A 19,194-nucleotide genomic window follows, 5' to 3' on the forward strand; every position below is an offset into this window, starting at 1 on the left:
GTGTGTACAGCATGAGTCATATTAGTGTGGCACTCTGCCCCCCACTCATAGAAGGCTCCGTTAATGCCCATCTTCACCCAGATGAAGCTGGAGAGAGTCGTTTCTCTTGCAGATTTATCTAGGCAATTCAATTTCAGGGAAGATTATTGCTTACTGATTGCTCCCTTTTATGCCAGGGAGGGCCATCGCTTGACCTCACCAAATCTCTGTGTGACCTACAGATCTACCATCTGTTCTCACACATGAAATATGCATATGATTGAGGTAAACAATTAGTATCAGAGGAAGGAGAGCAGTTTAAACAGTTCTACTCTCTGAAATATTAGTGTCTTCAAAGGCCACTCTCACAAACCAAATACGTACTGTAATTCTTATTTCACAGAGCCTTCTGGTTCAAAATCTCTTGACTTCTTTTAATGTCATATTGTCTTCTACTCCTACCTTTCCCCCACTCTCAAGCTAGTGTCTTTACCGCTTCATCTCTTCCCCCAACTTCATTCCTTCCCCCTTCTCTTCGATTCTCTCATTTTGCTTGTAATTTGGGCATTATTTTGGATCCTACACTTATCATCTCTCCATATTTTTAATATTGCTTGCTCCTGCCGTGTTCATCTCTATAATATTTGCAAACCTTTCTTTGAAGTCTATTTTCATGCTTATTTTTTCTTCTCTCATTTTTTTCCCCCCCATCTTGCTTACTGTTCCACCCTCTTATTTGGACTTCCAGCTTTCAAGCTTGCCCCACTGCGCTCCATCTACTCTACGATTCATCTCCGCTTTGCTCTTTGTTCTTTCCCCTCACACCTCTACCACTCCTTCTCTTCTCCCCCTTTCTTGGCTTCCTTTGGGCGCTCATCTTTTCATTTTCTTTGTATTGTTGTTCAGTGCATTCCCGGTCTTTTGCCATTTTATCTATCTTTGCTTGATTCAATCTGTACGCCGCCTCGTTCACTACACTCCCAATCCCAAATCCATCTTGTTGTCTGTAAGCCACCTTGCGCTCAATCTCGCTTTTGAACTATCGCACTTTTTGGGTCCAAGCAACAGTAGGCAACATGGTGGCTGCCAGTCGTTGCATTTGTTTTCAAGGACTTTGCTACAGGTTTTAAGACTCCAGGGCCTCATTACGGATCCAGCGGTAACCGTGCCCGTGCTACCGAAGGGCTGCCGCCGGACCCGTAAAAAATGACTGCCACCCGACTTCCCAGTACCACTGGGCTATTCCCAGTCTGGTGGCTGGGAAGTGAGGCTATGGTCATTTTGTAAGTCCCCATTCCCATAGGACTCCATGAGAATGGGGACACGGGAGCACCAGCACCGTTAATAACGGTGCCGGTTCTCCCGTGAAAACTCTGCTGGCGGGACGGCACCCGCCCGCAGAGTTGTAGTGTGCCGGTCTGGAAACAACAGTGCCGGTAGGCTTACCGGCACTGTTTCCAGACCGGCACACTTGTAATGAGGCCCAATGTGTTTTGTAAAGTTCTACTCGCTGAACTGCAAAAATGTACTGAAAAGAAAGGGGCACTGAACATCATCCAGTGCGGGATTTGTCCTGGGCTGGCAACAGTTGATTAAGCATTTGTTCTCACCCGCAGGAAGAAGAAGATGGCACTTTGCGTGCCATCTCTTGACTTGTCCTCAACCTCCGATATGGTAAACAGAAACATTCTTGGAAGAAGATAAATACAGCCTACATTGACAAGAAACTGTTGGAGGTCATTATGACTCAATATACAGAAATAATTGTGATATTCCGATTGAACCAATCCGAAAAATTCAGTATCCCCTTCTAAACATCAAGGGAAGTTAAACAGGGTTGGCTATTAGCCCCCGACTACATATTAACAACTGGTTAGAAGCAGCAGTGGTGATTTCAGGTATAGATTGGTTTAGGGTGCCATCGCTCCACTATGCAGATGCTACTATCCTTATTGCAGGAACTGGAAATGCCATCTGAGCACAGTTAGATGCTAGTGAAAATTAACAAAAAATACAAATATTATGCTTTTTCGAGGGACAAGGAAAAAGATGTTGCTCATGATGGTGCAAAGAAACTAGAGGAGGTAAACATTCTGCATTATCTAGGAATTACCATCTCCATATATGGGGATGGAAATGGTTAAGTGTAGTTCAGCAGCTAATGGCATCATTTGTGAGGCTGGGGAATGAGAGAATATAAAGTGTGGATTCAGCTGTAAAAGCCAAAATAGGGGCAATTATAGCTTTTGGCACAGAAATATGTGGCCTAGCCTCCAAATTAAATTCCTTGGCATTTACGAAAGAACATTCTGGAAAAAGTTTAAGGCTTCCCTCATATTTCTCGATGGCAGTATTAGCAAATGACATGTGTTACTGCCTCAACGGTGTTCGAATAAAAAGAGCACTGGTCAGGCATGCCATCACGATGACTAATTCAGTCAAAAACAAATTAGTGGAGAAGGCTTGGAGAGAACTGGTTACTGGCGCCCATGAATGACGCTCCTAGAAGAGGAAATAACAGAGCTGGCCTCAATAAGGAAGGTGATTATCGCAGGTCAAGCAAAATGCAGCCCAAAGGCCTATCCTAACATAGTGAGAGGAATTCAGAACGAGGAAGCTTGTAGAGAGCGAAGATAAACAGGGCAAACACATTACTAGGAAGCAGAGAGATATCTTTATGTCAAATGTGACCATTCCATTAGATCATTCGCCATGGGTAGAGCAGACACTCTTTTACTAAACCATAAGCTGTCAAAAGTGCAAAACGCATGAGTATTTTGTACACAATACATCAGTGGACATAGCAGGACCTTGACACTCTTCACACGGTTGTGTCCAAAATACAGTGATTTCAGAAACACACAGTTGCTTGGTCATCTAAAGAGAAGTGGAACTGTTCACTGTGATGCAGTGATGCAGATAGCCATCCTGGCGTGACAAGTGCAGCATCCAAATTCCTGGTGGCTACCTCGAAGAGACAAGACTACCAGCTCCACAAATGAAAGCCTTCCAGGTCTTGCTTTAATATATGTGAATGCTTTACTTTGGCATCATGTCTTACCCATGGTTCTCCTCCTCCCCCGCCCCCAAGTGAAAGGATCTTTATTACGGCCATGCGCTGCCCCATTACAGTACTTCAAATCATTCAACCTCTGATAGGTTACCCCATGCCGGCAGGATATTCCCAGTAACAATGGCAATGTTTTTCAATTGCTCTTTATATTGTGTGTTAGCCATGGTTCTATGGTATTTTATTTATGTACATTAGCTAGATTCAAACAAGCTCTGGGGTGGGGGTCATTGGGTTTAGCAGAATGTCTAGCTGCCAACCGCCAGACCCAATAATGAACCTGTACAACAGCAAAGCAGTGTCAGTTGGGGGCGACACTGTGGGGGATCACTAACCCAAAAGATGTCCAGGTGATAGAAGATCATTATTTCAAAAACCTGTTGGGGCTACTACACTTGGCTCCTAATGTTTGGACCTACAGGGAGCTAGGTAGGCCTTTCCTGGCATATGATGTAATGGCCCAGTCACTTTTACACTGGCTGAGAATCTGGAATAATCCACAGGTTGGACTATCACAGTCAATTATGTCTGAAATGCTAAAATCTTCCAGAGCAATGAAAATACCTTGGCTTTGGTATGTAAAATCCTCTCCTGAAAACCTTAATGCAGTACAGCTCTTTCTTGACAGCACTTTATTGAGGCCCAAGGTGGCAAGACGACTGAAATCTTAGCTTATTTCGTATAGAACCGAGTGAAGGGGAGCAACAGAATTATTGAAGCTGTCTAATCATAATGTATCCATTATCAGAGAGCCACTGATGCAAATGTATCTGGTTTGGGCTAATCATCCCAATGAGAGGATTATTATTCCCAGAGAGAGATTCAACTGCCTCCGCCTTGGTGTGAACTCTGCCTTATGGAAAGGCAACCCCAGTACGAGCCATTGCATGTTATTCCAATCCCCAGACGAATACCTATTACATTTTATACTTTTTTGCCTGGCTTATTCTTCGCTTAGAGCCAGGACTTTCAGGCCTGTATTACATGAGCAGGGATTCACGCAATGCCGCCCTGCATTGACATATTTGCTCTGGGCTAACTCCCTGAAATCTGCACTGAGCCCAAGACACAAGCTAATGATGACCCAGCCCCAAGCATTATGAAATTGCATCTGACACTATCTGATGCGCCGCATAGCCTCTGTGATGGCAGAACAATATTGGTGGCAGAGCTGGAACGTCTGATCCCCATTAGTTTTATATATGTCTATTTTCATGTTATTTTAATTATCACAATTTTGTCCATATCAGGTTTGTAGCGTGTATTTCAAGTGGCTTATTCTCGGCTGATTTTAACGAGGCTAATCAAATCTGCAATGCATTGTCTTTTTGTTGTAAACTGTGGGTCTGACAGTATTTATATGTTTTCATGGAACTTATCCTTTTGTTCCGAAGTAAACATGAAATGCTGATGACATATACGTATACTAGTGTACAGGCTCGTGTACATGGGCCAAAGTGCAGGTTTTCATCAACAAAGAAAGATTTTCATCAACAGAGTAGGACCACTATATATCCTAAGCCTACAACTCCCTCTAGCAGTGACAACAGGCAAAGCTAATACTGCATTGGACAAACATACATCTGGCTTTTTATTATATTATTAGATTAGATAGATGTGCATGCTCTGCACAAAAGGCTTGAGTAGCCGAAAGAGCTAAATACGTTCATTCATTCAGTGTTTGTCTGTTCACCCAGCCAGTGCCTCGCTCTACTTCCAGACCCAACCGCTTTTCATCCCTCGCATTGCTTGCACATCTCACCACTCTCTGGTTATGTTCTTTCAGGAATATTCTACAGATCTGCTTCCACTTCTCTCTGTGTCTGTCAGCATCACATATGTCATGGTGCTACAACAGTGTGTTGCCCTCTGTTCTGGCACAGCTGCTGCTGTGGTGCCCATGCCCCTCTTATGCATGCGCACCCCACCCCCAAATCCACTCTCTCTTTTGCTCTCTACCTCTTTCCCTCTCCAACTCTCTTTCTCTTGCTCTCTTTCTTGGTGTCTCTCTTTCTCTCTGAAGTTGGTGTCCATTCTCTGTTTGCATGACCACCCAGTCCTCTTGCCCAGTCAGATGAAGGTAGTAGAAAGTAAAGAAATACTTCTTCCCATCATGTCTACAATCTACACACTGGACATAATCAAAATTTCTTAAATCAGGGTGCTCGCATAAGTGAAGCTCAAATGATGAGTCACCCCTAAGCTTCTAAATGTGGGCTCTTCTTGCAGCTGAGCCCGACGAGCCTCCCCTAGTGCACCCGCCCCCCAAAAAACAAGATGGACACTCATAAAGAGAGAGCTACTACGAGAGGGAGTAGGAGCTTGTACCAGAGCTGCGAGATGGCATGAAACCAAACAGCCTGCAATTCGGTGCACATGAAAGTGAGGATTACTGCAGCTAGTACATCAGTCTAAAGGACAGACATATTTAGAGAGAACCATTCATTACCTCATGGGACAGCTCAGGTCTGTGAATTGGGTTTAGGAAGGGGCATGTACCATTATGCATAAAGATAGCGAGGGCAGTCTGTGCAGGTTCAATGGTACCTCATTGTCGATGTGTGTTAGGTAGGGGTCTGTCTGTGTTGATAGTGGAGGGTGGTGTCTTTATATGGACATTTCTAGGACTGAGGGATTTTCTGAAGGTTGATGTTCTCTATCTCTGTACCTAAGGCACACGCCTTTGTGGTTAAGGAGCCTTTGTGTTTAGGGAGAGGCAGAACTGCATGGAGAAAATATATCTTTCTGAGGGAAAGGCATGTCCCCAGGGTGTGTGCACCAGTGTACTTCTAATACACCTGAATCCCTCACTTGATTATATCTTGACATTTTGAGCTTGGTAGGATAGCTCAAGAGGTAAAGCACTCACCTCAGGCTTGAAGCCAACCTGCATTTCGCACGTCCAATTGCAGACAGGGCCTACCCAGCCCTAAATCCTTCTGAGGTTGATAAACAGAGAACCATTACATTTAGATGTGGGAGGAATCCAGCAGGAACTTCTATATAATGACTTTTGACCTAAACACATGTTACATTTATCTTTGGCCCTTTTGCCTGGGCCCAGTCTGTTCCTCATTGCTCCTTCGAGCTGACCCCAGGGTGCTTCTTTACTTTGAACCTGCTGTGTTCCTCACTGCTCGTTCAGGCTGCCCCCGGTGTATTCTTTATTGCGTGATCAGGCTGATCTCCTCGTTAGTCTTTGCTCCTTCAGGCGGACCAATATGTCTTCATCCTTCATTCTGCAGGTAGACATCCTTGGATACACTAGTACTCCTCCTCCTCCTCCTGGTGGATGCCAGCAGGCATGTCAGCAGTCTCTTTTCTGTCCATCTTTGCACTTTATGAATGAGGCTGGTGTGTTCCTCATCTCCTCTGCAGCCTGGCCGCAGTGTGTTGCCTGCTGTATCTCCAGGCAGGCCTAGATGTGTCCATCATTGCTACTTTAACAAGACTGTGACTGGTTTAGCTTTGGTCTCTCACACTGGATCCGCTGTGTCCCCAATTGCTCTTTTAGAGCGACCCAAATCATTCAATGCCCCAATATGCTCATCTTTGCTTCTTTTATCTGACCCAAGTGTGATCATCAATGGTTGTTTTGGGCTGGACTGCCTGTGTCTATTGTTACTCCTTTAACCCAACTCCAGTGTGTTCCTGAAGGCTCAATCAGCCTGAAAATAGTGTCTTCCTGCTTGTTTTCTGAAGCTGGCCCGAGTGGCACCTTCTGTGCAACCGCAATGGCACCAGCAGTTTAAGTTGCCTTTTCTTCATCAGTGGGACGGGGCAGTGAGGGATGTTGGTTAAATATCTTTCTTTGGGTGATCAGCCGTTGCATTCCTTTGTTGCAGGTGACCCTCTACTGTCAAACACCTTCACAGAATCTGGGAGGACAGGAACGCAAGGTTCTCCGGGCCCACCTGGACCAGTCGGTAAGTTCTTACACACCCATCAGATGATTTAAGGAACGAGAAAAGGGATCCGGTGTCCTGTGCATAATAGAGAGCTGGGAAAATATTTCTAGAAAAGAGTAGGGCTCCCTGAGCTGGCTAACCTCCTGGCACCCCACCAAGGTGGAGATCCGACCGTCCCATAAGTCCAGACTCAATTTATTGCATGTGGCATATATGAAAACACACTAACAGTTCTTATTCAGGCCATGGAGTGAGCATTTGCTCGTTTCCCCTTGGGTTCTTCCTGCTTCCCCATGAGTATTTCATTCCGACTGAGTCTTGTGTGGAGAGGCTGCATGTAACACAGCATAGCAAGCTAGAGTGGGCCGGCCCATCCAAGTGTCTCTGCATTTCTGAGTCTTGTGTGGAAAGGCTGCATGCAACACGCATAGCAGGCTAGAGTGGCCCGGCCCATCCAAGTGCCTCGGCATTTCTAAGTCTTGTGTGGAGAGGCTGCATGTAACACGGCATAGCAGGCTAGAGTGGGCCGGCCCATCCAAGTGCCTCTGCATTTCTAAGTCTTGTGTGGAGAGGTTGCATGTAACACGGCATAGCAGGCTAGAGTGAGCCGGCCCATCCAAGTGCCTCTGCATTTCTGAGTCTTGTGTGGAGAGGCTGCGTGTAACACGGCACAGCAGGCTAGAGTGGGCCAACCCATCCAATGGTCTCTGCATTTCTGAGTCTTGTGAGGAGAGGCTGCGTGTAAAACGGCATAGCAGGCTAGAGTGGCCCGGCCCATCCAAGGGTCTCTGCATTTCTGAGTCTTGTGTGGAGAGGCTGCGTGTAAAACGGCATAGCAGGCTAGAGTGGGCCGGCCCATCCAAGGGTCTCTGCATTTCTGAGTCTTGTGTGGAGAGGCTGCATGGCACACGGCATAGCAGGCTAGAGTGGGCCGGCCCATCCAAGTGCCTCTGCATTTCTGAGTCTTGTGTGGAGAGGCTGCATGTAACACGGCATAGCAGGCTAGAGTGGGCCGGCCCATCCAAGTGCCTCTGCATCTCTGTGTCTTGTGTGGAGAGGCTGCATGTAACACGGCATAGCAGGCTAGCGTGGGCCGGCCCATCCAAGTGCCTCTGCATTTCTGAGTCTTGTGTGGTTAGGCTGCATGTAACACGGCATAGCAGGCTAGAATGGGCCGGCCCATCCAAGTGTCGCTGCATTTCTGAGTCTTGTGTGGAGAGGCTGCATGTAACACGGCGTAGCAGGCTAGAGTGGGCCGGCCCATCCAAGTGTCAATGCATTTCTGAGTCTTGTGTGGAGAGGCTGCGTGTAAAAAGGCATTGCAGGCTAGAGTGGGCCGGCCCATCCAAGTGCCTCTGCATTTCTGAGTCTTGTGTGGAGAGGCTGCATGTAACACGGCGTAGCAGGCTAGAGTGGGCCGGCCCATCCAAGTGTCTCTGCATTTCTGAGTCTTTTGTGGAGAGGCTGCATGTAACATAGCATGGCAGGCTAGAATCCAAGTGTCTGCATTTCTTCTCCATGTGTTATTGTTCTTGTTCTATTTATGTTCCAACCATACGTGGGTTACATTAATTTCCCTTCTTTTTTCCAGGTCCCTCTGGACCTCAAGGGCCACCAGGACCTCAGGGTCCTCCCGGACAGAATGTAAGTGATATAAAGCTCCTGTGTGGTCATCTGTCCTCTCATCCCTTTCTTGTGACATTGTCCTGTTATTTCTGCCAAGCACAGGCCGGTGCTTTTATCAGTTCCATCATTGCCAAGCACGGGGAGGTGCTTCTGTGCCGTTGTCAGTTGTATCCCTCCCAGGCCTAGACAGCAACATGTATCTTACTATTCATGGCCAGTCAAATGCCAGTGCCACTCTCCTAAGAGCCCGTGCTTTTGGTTGTGCTCTTCCTCCCCTAATGCACAGACTGACGTCTCTGTGCTTCTATCTCTGCCAAGCAGAGGCGTATAATTCTTTCCTCCTGCCCAGGGATAGGTGCACACTGACGTGCACCTACTGCCCCTATCCACTCATCTCCTGAAAAGTGCAGGATTGTGTCTTCATCCATCCACCTCCATCAGGCAAAGGCTGGTGGTGCCTTTCTTCCCTCATTACCCGAAAGTACAAATCTGATTCCTCTACTGTGTTAGCCTTTATCATGCCCATGTTCTGCAGTCCCTGATCAGGCAGAGGGGTCTCTGGGCTCATATCCATGGCAAACAGTCTGGCCCCGTAGCCTCCCGTCCCATGTCTGACCCAGTCCTGCTCCTTGGCCTCATGTCCCCTGCCAGACACCCTCTGGCTCCTTAGCCTCCCATCCCCCGTCTGACCCAGTCCTGCTCCTTAGCCTCCCATCCCCCGTCTGACCCAGTCCTGCTCCTTAGCCTCCCATTCCCCGTCTGACCCAGTCCTGCTCCTTAGCCTCCCATCCCCTGTCTGACACAGTCCTGCTCCTTAGCCTCCCATCCCCCGTCTGACACAGTCCTGCTCCTTAGCCTCCCATCCCCCGTCTGACACAGTCCCGCTCCTTAGCCTCCCATCCCCTGTCTGACCCAGTCCCGCTCCTTAGCCTCCCATCCCCTGTCTGACATAGTCTAGTTCCTTAGCCTCCCATCCGCTGTTTGACCCAGTCCTGCTCCTTAGCCTCCCATCCCCTGTCTGACATAGTCTGGTTCCTTAGCCTCAAATCCCCCGTCTGACCCTGTCCCGCTCCTTAGCCTCCCATCCCCTGTCTGACCCTGTCCCGCTCCTTAGCCTCCCATCCCCTGTCTGACCCTGTCCCGCTCCTTAGCCTCCCATCCCCTGTCTGACCCAGTCCCGCTCCTTAACCTCCCATCCCGTCTGACCCAGTCCCGCTCCTTAGCCTCCCATCCCCTGTCTGACCCTGTCCCGCTCCTTAGCCTCACTTTGCCTGTCTGACCCAGTCCCGCTCCTTAGCCTCACTTTGCCTGTCTGACCCAATCCCGCTCATTAGCCTCACTTTGCCTGTCTGACAGTCTGGTACCTCAGCCTCCCATCCCCTGTCTGACCCTGTTCCGCTCCTTAGACTCCCATCCCCTGTCTGACCCTGTCCCGCTCCTTAGCCTCCCATCCCCTGTCTGACCCTGTCCCGCTCCTTAGCCTCACTTTGCCTGTCTGACCCAGTCCCGCTCCTTAGCCTCACTTTGCCTGTCTGACCCAGTCCCGCTCCTTAGCCTCACTTTGCCTGTCTGACAGAGTCTGGTACCTTAGCACCCCATTCCCTGGCACCCCAGGCTGGTTTCTTGATTTCAGATGTTGTCTGTGTGGAATGCGAGGAGGTAGGCAGCGCCTGACGTGGGTGTAGTTTTAATTGTGCCTTTTTAATGCAGGGTTTTCCTGGCACGCCTGGAACAAATGGCCTCGCCGGGGAGAAAGGTGACCAGGTGAGTTTTCGGATTTAAATGAAATGTCTACTTTGTGTCCAGCAGTGCAAGTCTGTTGACAGTCGGCCATCGAGGTGAGCCCAGGTAGATGCCTGACAAGCCTGGGCAAAAGAAGGCGGGGGTTTGCAGTGTGCATTGGTCACGAGGAAATACTCCCACATGTAAAGCACCTTAAAAATTGCCATGCACTAACAAAAGTAAAGATTTAAAAATAACTTCTAAGCTTTCAGTTGTAGTCATACACCATGCTATAGTAAAATCGGATACCAGGGCACCGAGGGCATTGAGACTAAACAATTATAAGCGTGAATATATTTACTGTAAGAAAACATACAATTAAATGTTTTGTCGGCGCCCGGAAATGGTTAAGGAGACAGGTTAAACAGCTTCCGTGTCACAATACCATGCGGCAAAATAAAAGGCCTATTAATAGCATCAACCTCAAAATGAAATCCATAATCTCCCATGTAAAAACGTAAAATGATCACATTACAAAACCATAGAATCTTTGTTTATTTTACTGCGATCATAATTAGAATTCTGGCCATTCGCTTCCGCTCAATTTTTCTATTTTTAAAAGCTCAGATTATTCCTGCACTCCTGATTTGCGTGAGACTGACCCTTTCCTCCCCCACCTCTCTCTCTTTCACCCCCACAACACTCTCCAAGCAGATTCTTTATTTTGCAAAAATGTTTATTTTTTCACACTGTTTTCGGGCATACATATTTTACATTAGCAGCCTGGGTGGGGCCGCTGGCCAATCAGGAGGATCGGAACGCGGGCTGTACTGTATGGTACAAGCCCGCATTCCCAGCTGCCTGGGCAGCCTGCACCTCTTTGCCTTCCCGCTCCCCCAACACCAATTGCCACCCGTGTAGTTTCATACAGGGGTGCCAATGGTGACATTTTTTGTGAAAAAATAAATATATAAAAATATAAAAAAGCGTACTGTTTCGTGGCCCGCGCCGCGCCACTTGGGATGCCCGCCACCTCGGAGCATATCACCTCAGTCTTTATTGACCTGTCAAAGTTAAACAAGCTTTGATCCGGATGAACTTTGGGAAGGATCACTCAACAGGCACTCTTTTACAGGGTATGTTTTTAGCATTGCCGATTTGGGGAGGGTCAACATTCCAAAGCCGCAGTGCCTGAATGGAGAATGCTCCACCACTAGAAAGGCTGAGTTTCTGGTAGTGAGCTATGCAGAAGCTTTGCTCCCCACCCTCATAGAAAAATGTAAAGGCCTCCCTCTGATGAGCCAGTTGACTCATTTATAATGGCTCAAGAGGCTTGCCATTTTGTCACTGCCTAGCAGCAACCAAGCCACATTTATTGCTTTACAACAACCCTACTGGCCCTCTGGTCTTCCAGCTTCTGGTGATCCAAACATATGAGACTGGTACTGAATTTCAACAGAAGATGCCAACCCCCTACCCCCATGTACTTTGTTTGCCATCCATTTGGTGGTCGAATATAGACTTCAAAGCTGAAAAGGCCCGGCAGAATGAACTGCCTGCTCACTATTTTCCGTCTGGTCTGAGGCCATGAGAAAAACATAACTATGACTGTGAAAAGCACAGATAAATGTGGTTTGTCATTGTTAATACTACCAAGAGAGGGGTACTCTCAGATAATGCTCTGAAGTGCGTTGAGTTACAAGAAAAATGTTCCCGGCAGAGCGAGGGTCCCGGGTTTATGGTTCAGGGAAGTAGAGCTGACAAGTGCTCCCAAGACAGGAACACTTGCCGTGTAATGGTCACATGGGTCCAAAAGCATGGAACAGACAGGAGATTATCCTGGTAGAGTGATATCCCAAGAAGAATGGGGCTCACAGGAAAATGCCTTCAGAAGATTGAGGCTATGAGGCACTGTCCCCACATGTACAATCCCAGAAGACTGGATCTCCAGGAGAACGTCACCAGAAACATGGCATTCCGAATTGAAAGATCCAGATCAGTGGGCCTCCCAGGGGAATAACCCCAGATAAGTGGAGTTTCTACAAGAAAAGTGATTCTGGAGATAACATTTCTCAGGTTGCTTTAAAAAAAAAAAATGAAACTGAGACGGCAAGGAAATTGTTCCCACAGGTTCCCGTTAGGGTGCTTCCCAAAGGTCCAGCATATGAAGAATATTCCCTTCAGGGGGCTCTTACGGGTCAACGCTATTAGGAGAGCATGACTCCAATATAGCAATAACCCTGAGGAAAGAACTCACAGATTAATGCCCCAAACGAATGAGGCACTAAGAGCAATGGTCATAGGAGATTAGGAATCCTGGGGCACAGATCCCACAAGAGACAGACTCCAAGGTGAATTCTAAAATAGTGCAATCTCCAGGGAAGTCTCCCAGAAATATTGTAGGGATAATGCTCCCAGAATCAGGTAAACTCTCTGAGAAGAGAGTGGGTCCAAGAATAGTGCTTGCAGAAGTGTTGGACTTCCAGGTTAATGCTCCAACATAAACACTGCTCCAGGGATAATGATGCCAAATATGTGGGATCCAATGTAAATGGGCCAGAAGATCCAGGTCAGGAGAGTAGGACATCTACTAAAAACTTTCCTAGAAGCCTGGAGTTCCCAGGTTATTGATGCCATATCAGTAGGGCTCCCAGGAGTTCAATACCAGAGGAGTGGGCTCCCAAGAAAAGGCATGTAGAACAGTTTGACTCTCAAATAGGATTCTAATGGAATGTGTCCAGAAGAGTTATGGCCTCACAAGTAATGCTCCATCGAGAGCATGGCTCCCAGAAAAGTGAAGATTCTGTGTTAATGCTCTCAGAAGATTGTGGCTCTTAGAAGTATGTCGAGACCAGGCCAAGTCATTTCATCGTGGGACGAAATTTCGTTGGATTTTTTCCAGTGGATATTATAACGGAAAAACAAATCGAATTTTTATTGTTTTTATTTTTGGGGGGTTCCCCCCCAATTATCTCATCCCCCTTTAATTTTTTATCAATTCCAGAACATCCACACCCCATATATATATTTTTCTAACTCCCCCTAAAAAATTCTGAGTTTTTTCGTTATAAAAATCACGGCAAAAAATCCCGCGAAATTTCATCCCGCGATGAAAGGACGTTGCACCGAGACCAGTGGGACTTTCGGGAGAATACATGCTGAACAGTGAGGCTTGTGAGTAATGCTCCCCAAAAATGTACTTCGATTTTTTAAGAGTGATCCCCTTATGGCCTCCTTCCCCTTCTCTGCCACTCTCACCCGAATCCCCACCCTACACCTGTTTTTACCCTTTGCACCACCAATACATATACAAATTCAACGTATTTCGAAGTAATACCCACAAAGTAAAAAACCACGAATTAAATTTATGTCGTGGAAAACGGGATACTGTTTGAAGAAATAAAAGATGCCATTTGAAATTTTGAAAGTGCAAGATTTGGGGATAGAGGCTTCCCAGGGAACTCGGAGGAACACACGACCAGAAATAGTGAGGTTTCCAGGCAAATGTCCTAGACGCTTAAGGCTCCTGGGAGAAGGTTCACATAACATTGCTACCTCCGAGCTTACCCTGTGCATTGCGCTACACTACTCTGCAAGATGCACACTAATCGACGTTATGCCACACTCCTCTGAAAGATGCACAACACTACTCGAAGTTGTGCCTCACTTCGCTGAGAGCTGTACTAGACGGTTGTGGGCATTATCCCCACTAATCTGAGATACTATATTGAGAGTGTAGCATGCTACTAAAGGTATACTGGCACTGCCCCCTTGCTTTGCTCATGGAGTCCAACGATAGATTCGCTCATGGGGGAAAAAGCATTTGCAAACTGGGTTGTTGAAATAGCTGTGGTCTGTGTCCTGCTGCACTGGTTAACAAATGTTCATCAAATTTAAGAAGAAAGAAGAGTGAAACAACTAACATATTATTAGAGAAAAATAATCTCTTTTCCACCTTCCTGCTACTTTGTGAGCATGCAGTGTACCGTGCAAAAGCATTAGCTAGTGTGACAAGCCACAGGTGACTACCATGTGCCCTAGAAGATTGGCGCCCTGCCTAGGACGAGTAAGGGAATGTTCATATGTAACCCTGGGTGATCTATTTATAATCTCCGGGTGTCATCACTGCACATCTGCTCCGAACCTTCCGGAAGGTCTTGAAGAGCAGTCTGCCTCACCTTGCCGCCGATGCCTCATTGCTGATGAACCTGTTTTGTGAGATGTAATTAGAAACTGTCTCCCTCAAGGAAACGGATCATTAATAACATCCCCAGAGAACTGAAATAAGGGAGAGAGTCAGAAACATAAGAGTGCCAAATATTCTTCCTGAACCTAAGGTGGATTGCTGGATGACGGGCGAAGGAATGGGTGGGCACTAGGGCTAAATAAATAAAGGAATGAGAGGTAGGACGGAAAGGACGCTACAGCATTGGGAGTATGAAGAGAGGAATTGTGGGTCAAGATTGGGTAGGTGCAGAAGGTAAGCATGGCTTGGATGGCAGTGGGCGAAACCAATACATCTGGATGACAGGTGGGAAGGAAGCAGAGGAAGGTTTTACAAATAGATGCACACGTGGGTGTGGTTCGACCTGCAAATATCATCCTTCAAGTGGGAGTGCGTCTTAACTGATAAGTCAGCTTCGCAAAAATTGACCTTCTACTTAATAGTAATTGTACCCTTATAAATGTTGACCATCTTTAAGTCCTCCCACAAGAATATCAGTTCACTAAAATCCCAGGAACAGCAGAGGTGACATAAAACACCTGATGACATCACAGGAAGCGAGGACATACAACCTTTGATCGTGATTACATCACAAAAAGTAACACCATCTGACGTCATGACATCACATATGTAACAGAATAACTAACATAGGCTCATGGTTGATAAGATACCAAACAACAATTTTAATATATGCTTGCCTGTTTTGTTATGAACCATAATTGCTGCCTTGACATCCCATGGTATGGATGGGGTATGACCAGCGGATCTAACATTGGCCAGGGGTACTACCAGGTGTGGGCATATGCTAAATTCAGCCCCACATTCCCAGGTGCTGTCATAATATGCCAAGTGTAGTCTCCTACATGCAGATGCTGCTAGCCTATCCCTGCTCTAGCCTCTTAAGGCAGTTATTGTCATATTACGTACGGGACAGGCTGATGTGTCCAGTTTCTGTTATCAAATCCAAGCCCGCCCTCAAATGCACAAGTAATGTGGTTCAAGTACAGTCAATGCCCCCTGTTCATGTTAGAGCTACCACTGGGAAGGTGAATCCTCACACGCCCAGTTGCTGCATCACTTGCCAACCACATCCTCGAATGCCATCCAATACCATGCAATGCTTCAAAGGCATGGCATAGTCATTATATGTAATGTGCAGCCCTACATGTCCAGTTGCTGCTATCATATTGCAAGTGCAGATTCAACTGCCCCAGAAATGCCATGTACCACTGGCCATGATATGGAGTGTGACGTGTCCAGTTGCTGCCATTATACTGTCGCAAAAACCCAAGGCATCCCCATTCATGACTCAGACACATAGCTCATTCACTGCCACCTAGTTTCCCATATACGCAGGATCCTCACTGTAGGTGGTGTTCAGCCTCATATATCCAGTTGTTGCTCTCATGTGCCAAGTGTAGCCACAAGTGCCCCAGAAGTTAAGGCACCATATCCATGCTGCAGTGACCATAGTTGTGAAGTATCACAAGTCCAGTCATACGGCCCCCAGCACCTCAGATATTACAGTTAATGCCTCATACGCATGGTATGGTCCATCTTATGTAATGTGCATCCTTACTTGTCCAATTGTTTCTATTATGCATTAAACGCAGCCTCAAATGCCACCTACTTCCTCATATATTCCGTAATGCTGCATATGCATGGTACAGTCATCTTATTTAATGTACATACAATGCCACTTAGTCCATCCTATACATGGTACTGATAATATAGGTGTTGAGGAGCATCATATGTTCAGCTGCTGCCCTCATCTTCCAAGCACAGCTCCAACTGCCAGTTAATTCCTCCGACCAATTGTATGTCACTTCTTTTTTTTTAAATTTTTTTGTATGTATTTATTTATACCGCACCTGGAAGCCGCAGGCATTGGGACACCAACACAAACACGAAGGGACATGTGAGAAGAAGGGACATACATGAAATGTTCAGACCCTTTGACTGCTAACTTCATGTTTCAGAGTTGCGAGTTAATTTTCAATTGGGTACATAACAAATTCCAGTCGGAGCAGGCTTGGGAGTGAATTCCACACTGGTGCTGGCCTGCCACTGTACGCAATGTACATTCGTATGTCCAGTTCCTGCCATCATCTTCCAAACATGTGCAGCCTCAAATGCCCCAGTAATGCTGGTTTATGAGGTCTCATAATGCAGACACATTACACAATCAAATGTGTGGGCCATGCACTTATCCCCACCGCCGACTCCCACCCGCTGTCCACAGTTACCTTCAGGCCCCAGCCTGCGCCCTGGCAGCATAAGGCTCTGTGCCTTCCTTCTCCAGGCTGACACTGCTTCCGTGCACCGCTCAGTTCAACTCCGGCTTCCTCCAAGACGATTCCGCTTCCTGTGCACTGCTGCGCCCAGCCTGAGCTTCCTGCGCTTGCTAATAGCTTCCCCTGATCAGTACGTCGGCTGCCAAATGTAAAGAGGCTCTCCTCGGCGCCCTCTTCACTTCTCTTGTCGCACTGTCTGTCTCGGATTCCTGAAGAGGGGGTCGCAGAGGCAGTGCGCGAGATCACAGGGGAATTGCCAGGGATAGCAACTGCTACCTCAGGCAACCCCCAAATGTCGTCTGTGTTTTCCCACCACCTTTTTAGTTTCTTCTGATTATTATCTTTTTGATTAGGCGGGCGTGGGGGGGGGGGGGTCCCATCATAGCCCGCTTCCGCCCACTGCCTCTATCTCTACTTACCGCTCGTCTGCCAAAAATGTCCATATTTCCCTGGTTTAGCACAAACCTTGTCCCAACCCCTATGCTTGTTCCGGATGAACTTCACTTCCGGTAAAACGTAGGTAGGTCAAACTTTGGGCTGGACAACCGATAGCAGCCTCTCATCTTAAAGTCAGAGTGCAGTCAGATGGCCCGTGTGGATGATGCCCACTGATGCATTAAAGGAAAGGGACGGAAGGAATGATTGACCGGTGGGTGGGTGGGTTGATATGGGGCTAGTCCTATGGGACGGAAGGAATGATTGACCGGTGGGTGGGTGGGTTGATATGGGGCTAGTCCTATGGGACGGAAGGAATGATTGACTGGTGGGTGGGTGGGTTGATATGGGGCTAGTCCTATTAATATAATCATGCATACTAAGTTTTAACCACTGGCCTCTGTCTGTCTTGTTTTTTTTTTATAGGGGCCACCTGGTTATCCTGGAGAACGGGGTGTAAAAGGAGAGAATGTAAGTGCTCAAGTGCTGCTTTTAAATATATCTTCCACAGAACGTATTGTGGTATCAACCCCAACCTAAATGCTCATTAGCCCTTCCCCACTGGGGAACCATGACATAAGCTCTTCCTTCAGCTCCAATAATGGGATCCCAACATCAAGTTCTTGCCCATCCACACCATTTTGGTAATCAACATGATATCCTCATTACCCCAGCGCCATTATGGGATCCTAATGTTAGGGCCAGGCCATAACGTTAGATCTGTAGTCACCTCCATAGGTGGGACCCCGACCTTAGACCTGTACATGGCTCCCATCATGAAACCTGCAACAGTAGTCTCACTGATCCGTGTTGAGGCCATCTAGCGTCAGACCATCATTCTATCCTGGTGCGGGAATTCCACACTTCCACTCACTGTGAAATCCAACACTAGATCCTTGACACTTTTATTGCCTGTGCTCAATATCCAACCTAACATCGTGTTACGACTTAAATTAGATGTATGCCTGGTATAATTTGTTATATTTTCAGTTGCCATTCTTCATTTCCCACATCTCTGGCTAGCCTTCAATCACATAGGGCCAGAGGCCTCATGACAATGACATACCATCCGGCAGAATGGAATGGGGGTCGGGAAGGGACAGTTGGAGCTTGGGGGAATGTGAGGAAAGGTTGGAGCAGTTTCATCATGCCTGTATATATATATATATATATATAAACAGCATATATAACTACTGACCGAGTCCAGAGACTTGTGGATGTGTGACTACATAATATTGTCAACGAGTTAAAGGGTTAAACAGCTCCAGACCCAGTGCACATGCAGCCGTGCTGTTACCACGGAGGGAGGAGGAGTAGAGGCGTGCAGCGGTAAGGAAATTAGTGAGGTGCAGGAGGATTGATTACATTGTTACGCCTCATTATTCGTTGTTGTCTACATGCATGTTGGACTCAGGGGGGTGATATGCTATAGTAAAGCATCCTCGAATGTTGGTTTGCCAAGGACAGTGACTGGTGTAGCTCAGCAGCATGTGAAGAGACAAAGGGATGAGCTGGTGATACATAGTGGCACTGCTGAAGGGTTTGGATATAGAGTAAAGCACCCATGAACGTCAGTCAGCAGTGGACATTCCGGGAGTTGCATGGCAACGCTTAAAGCAAAGTGACAAACTGTTGCTGGATAGTAACGTTGTCCATGGGCCGTGGATAAAATGTTGCCTTGTGGAACATTGATGATTTGTAGTCGAGGCATACCTGAGAGAGTACAAAAAATGCATGGATAATATTCCTGGTCCTACCTTGTTCCGTCTCTTACCGCGTGATCCCACGTTATAACGGAAAGATTGGAAAGAGGGATTTATGAAGTTTGTATTTGCTGTGCATGGTCCCAACTATTCTGATGAGAGAAAATACCCTTTGTTGTTCTATTGTCTTGGACATGTAAGACAAGAAATATTTAAAACCTTACTTGAGCCT

At 46.9% G+C, this 19,194-nt stretch overlaps 1 protein-coding gene and 1 long non-coding RNA gene across 6 annotated transcripts in view; one reads left to right on the forward strand and one right to left on the reverse strand.

Annotated features, from left to right (window-relative positions):
• The window catches only part of LOC138492227 (uncharacterized), a 397,170-nt gene extending 380,280 nt beyond the window's left edge, over positions 1-16,890 (reverse strand). Inside the window, exon 1 of the long non-coding RNA XR_011276169.1 lies at positions 16,777-16,890. This is a non-coding gene — a long non-coding RNA (uncharacterized lncRNA). The remainder of the gene's footprint in view (positions 1-16,776) is intronic.
• Positions 1-19,194, forward strand: part of EMID1 (EMI domain containing 1) — a 949,835-nt gene that overhangs the window by 586,126 nt on the left and 344,515 nt on the right. For all 5 annotated transcript variants that reach the window (XM_069619253.1, XM_069619249.1, XM_069619250.1 and 2 more), the window contains exons 10-13: positions 6,895-6,975; positions 8,549-8,601; positions 10,294-10,347; positions 17,686-17,730. In XM_069619253.1, coding sequence (XP_069475354.1) covers positions 6,895-6,975; positions 8,549-8,601; positions 10,294-10,347; positions 17,686-17,730 — 233 coding nt within the window. The remainder of the gene's footprint in view (positions 1-6,894; positions 6,976-8,548; positions 8,602-10,293; positions 10,348-17,685; positions 17,731-19,194) is intronic.

The sequence above is a fragment of the Ambystoma mexicanum genome, chromosome 10, assembly GCF_040938575.1.
Source record: "Ambystoma mexicanum isolate Mex_15411 chromosome 10, UKY_AmexF1_1, whole genome shotgun sequence".
NCBI classification, from domain to species: Eukaryota; Metazoa; Chordata; class Amphibia; order Caudata; family Ambystomatidae; genus Ambystoma; species Ambystoma mexicanum.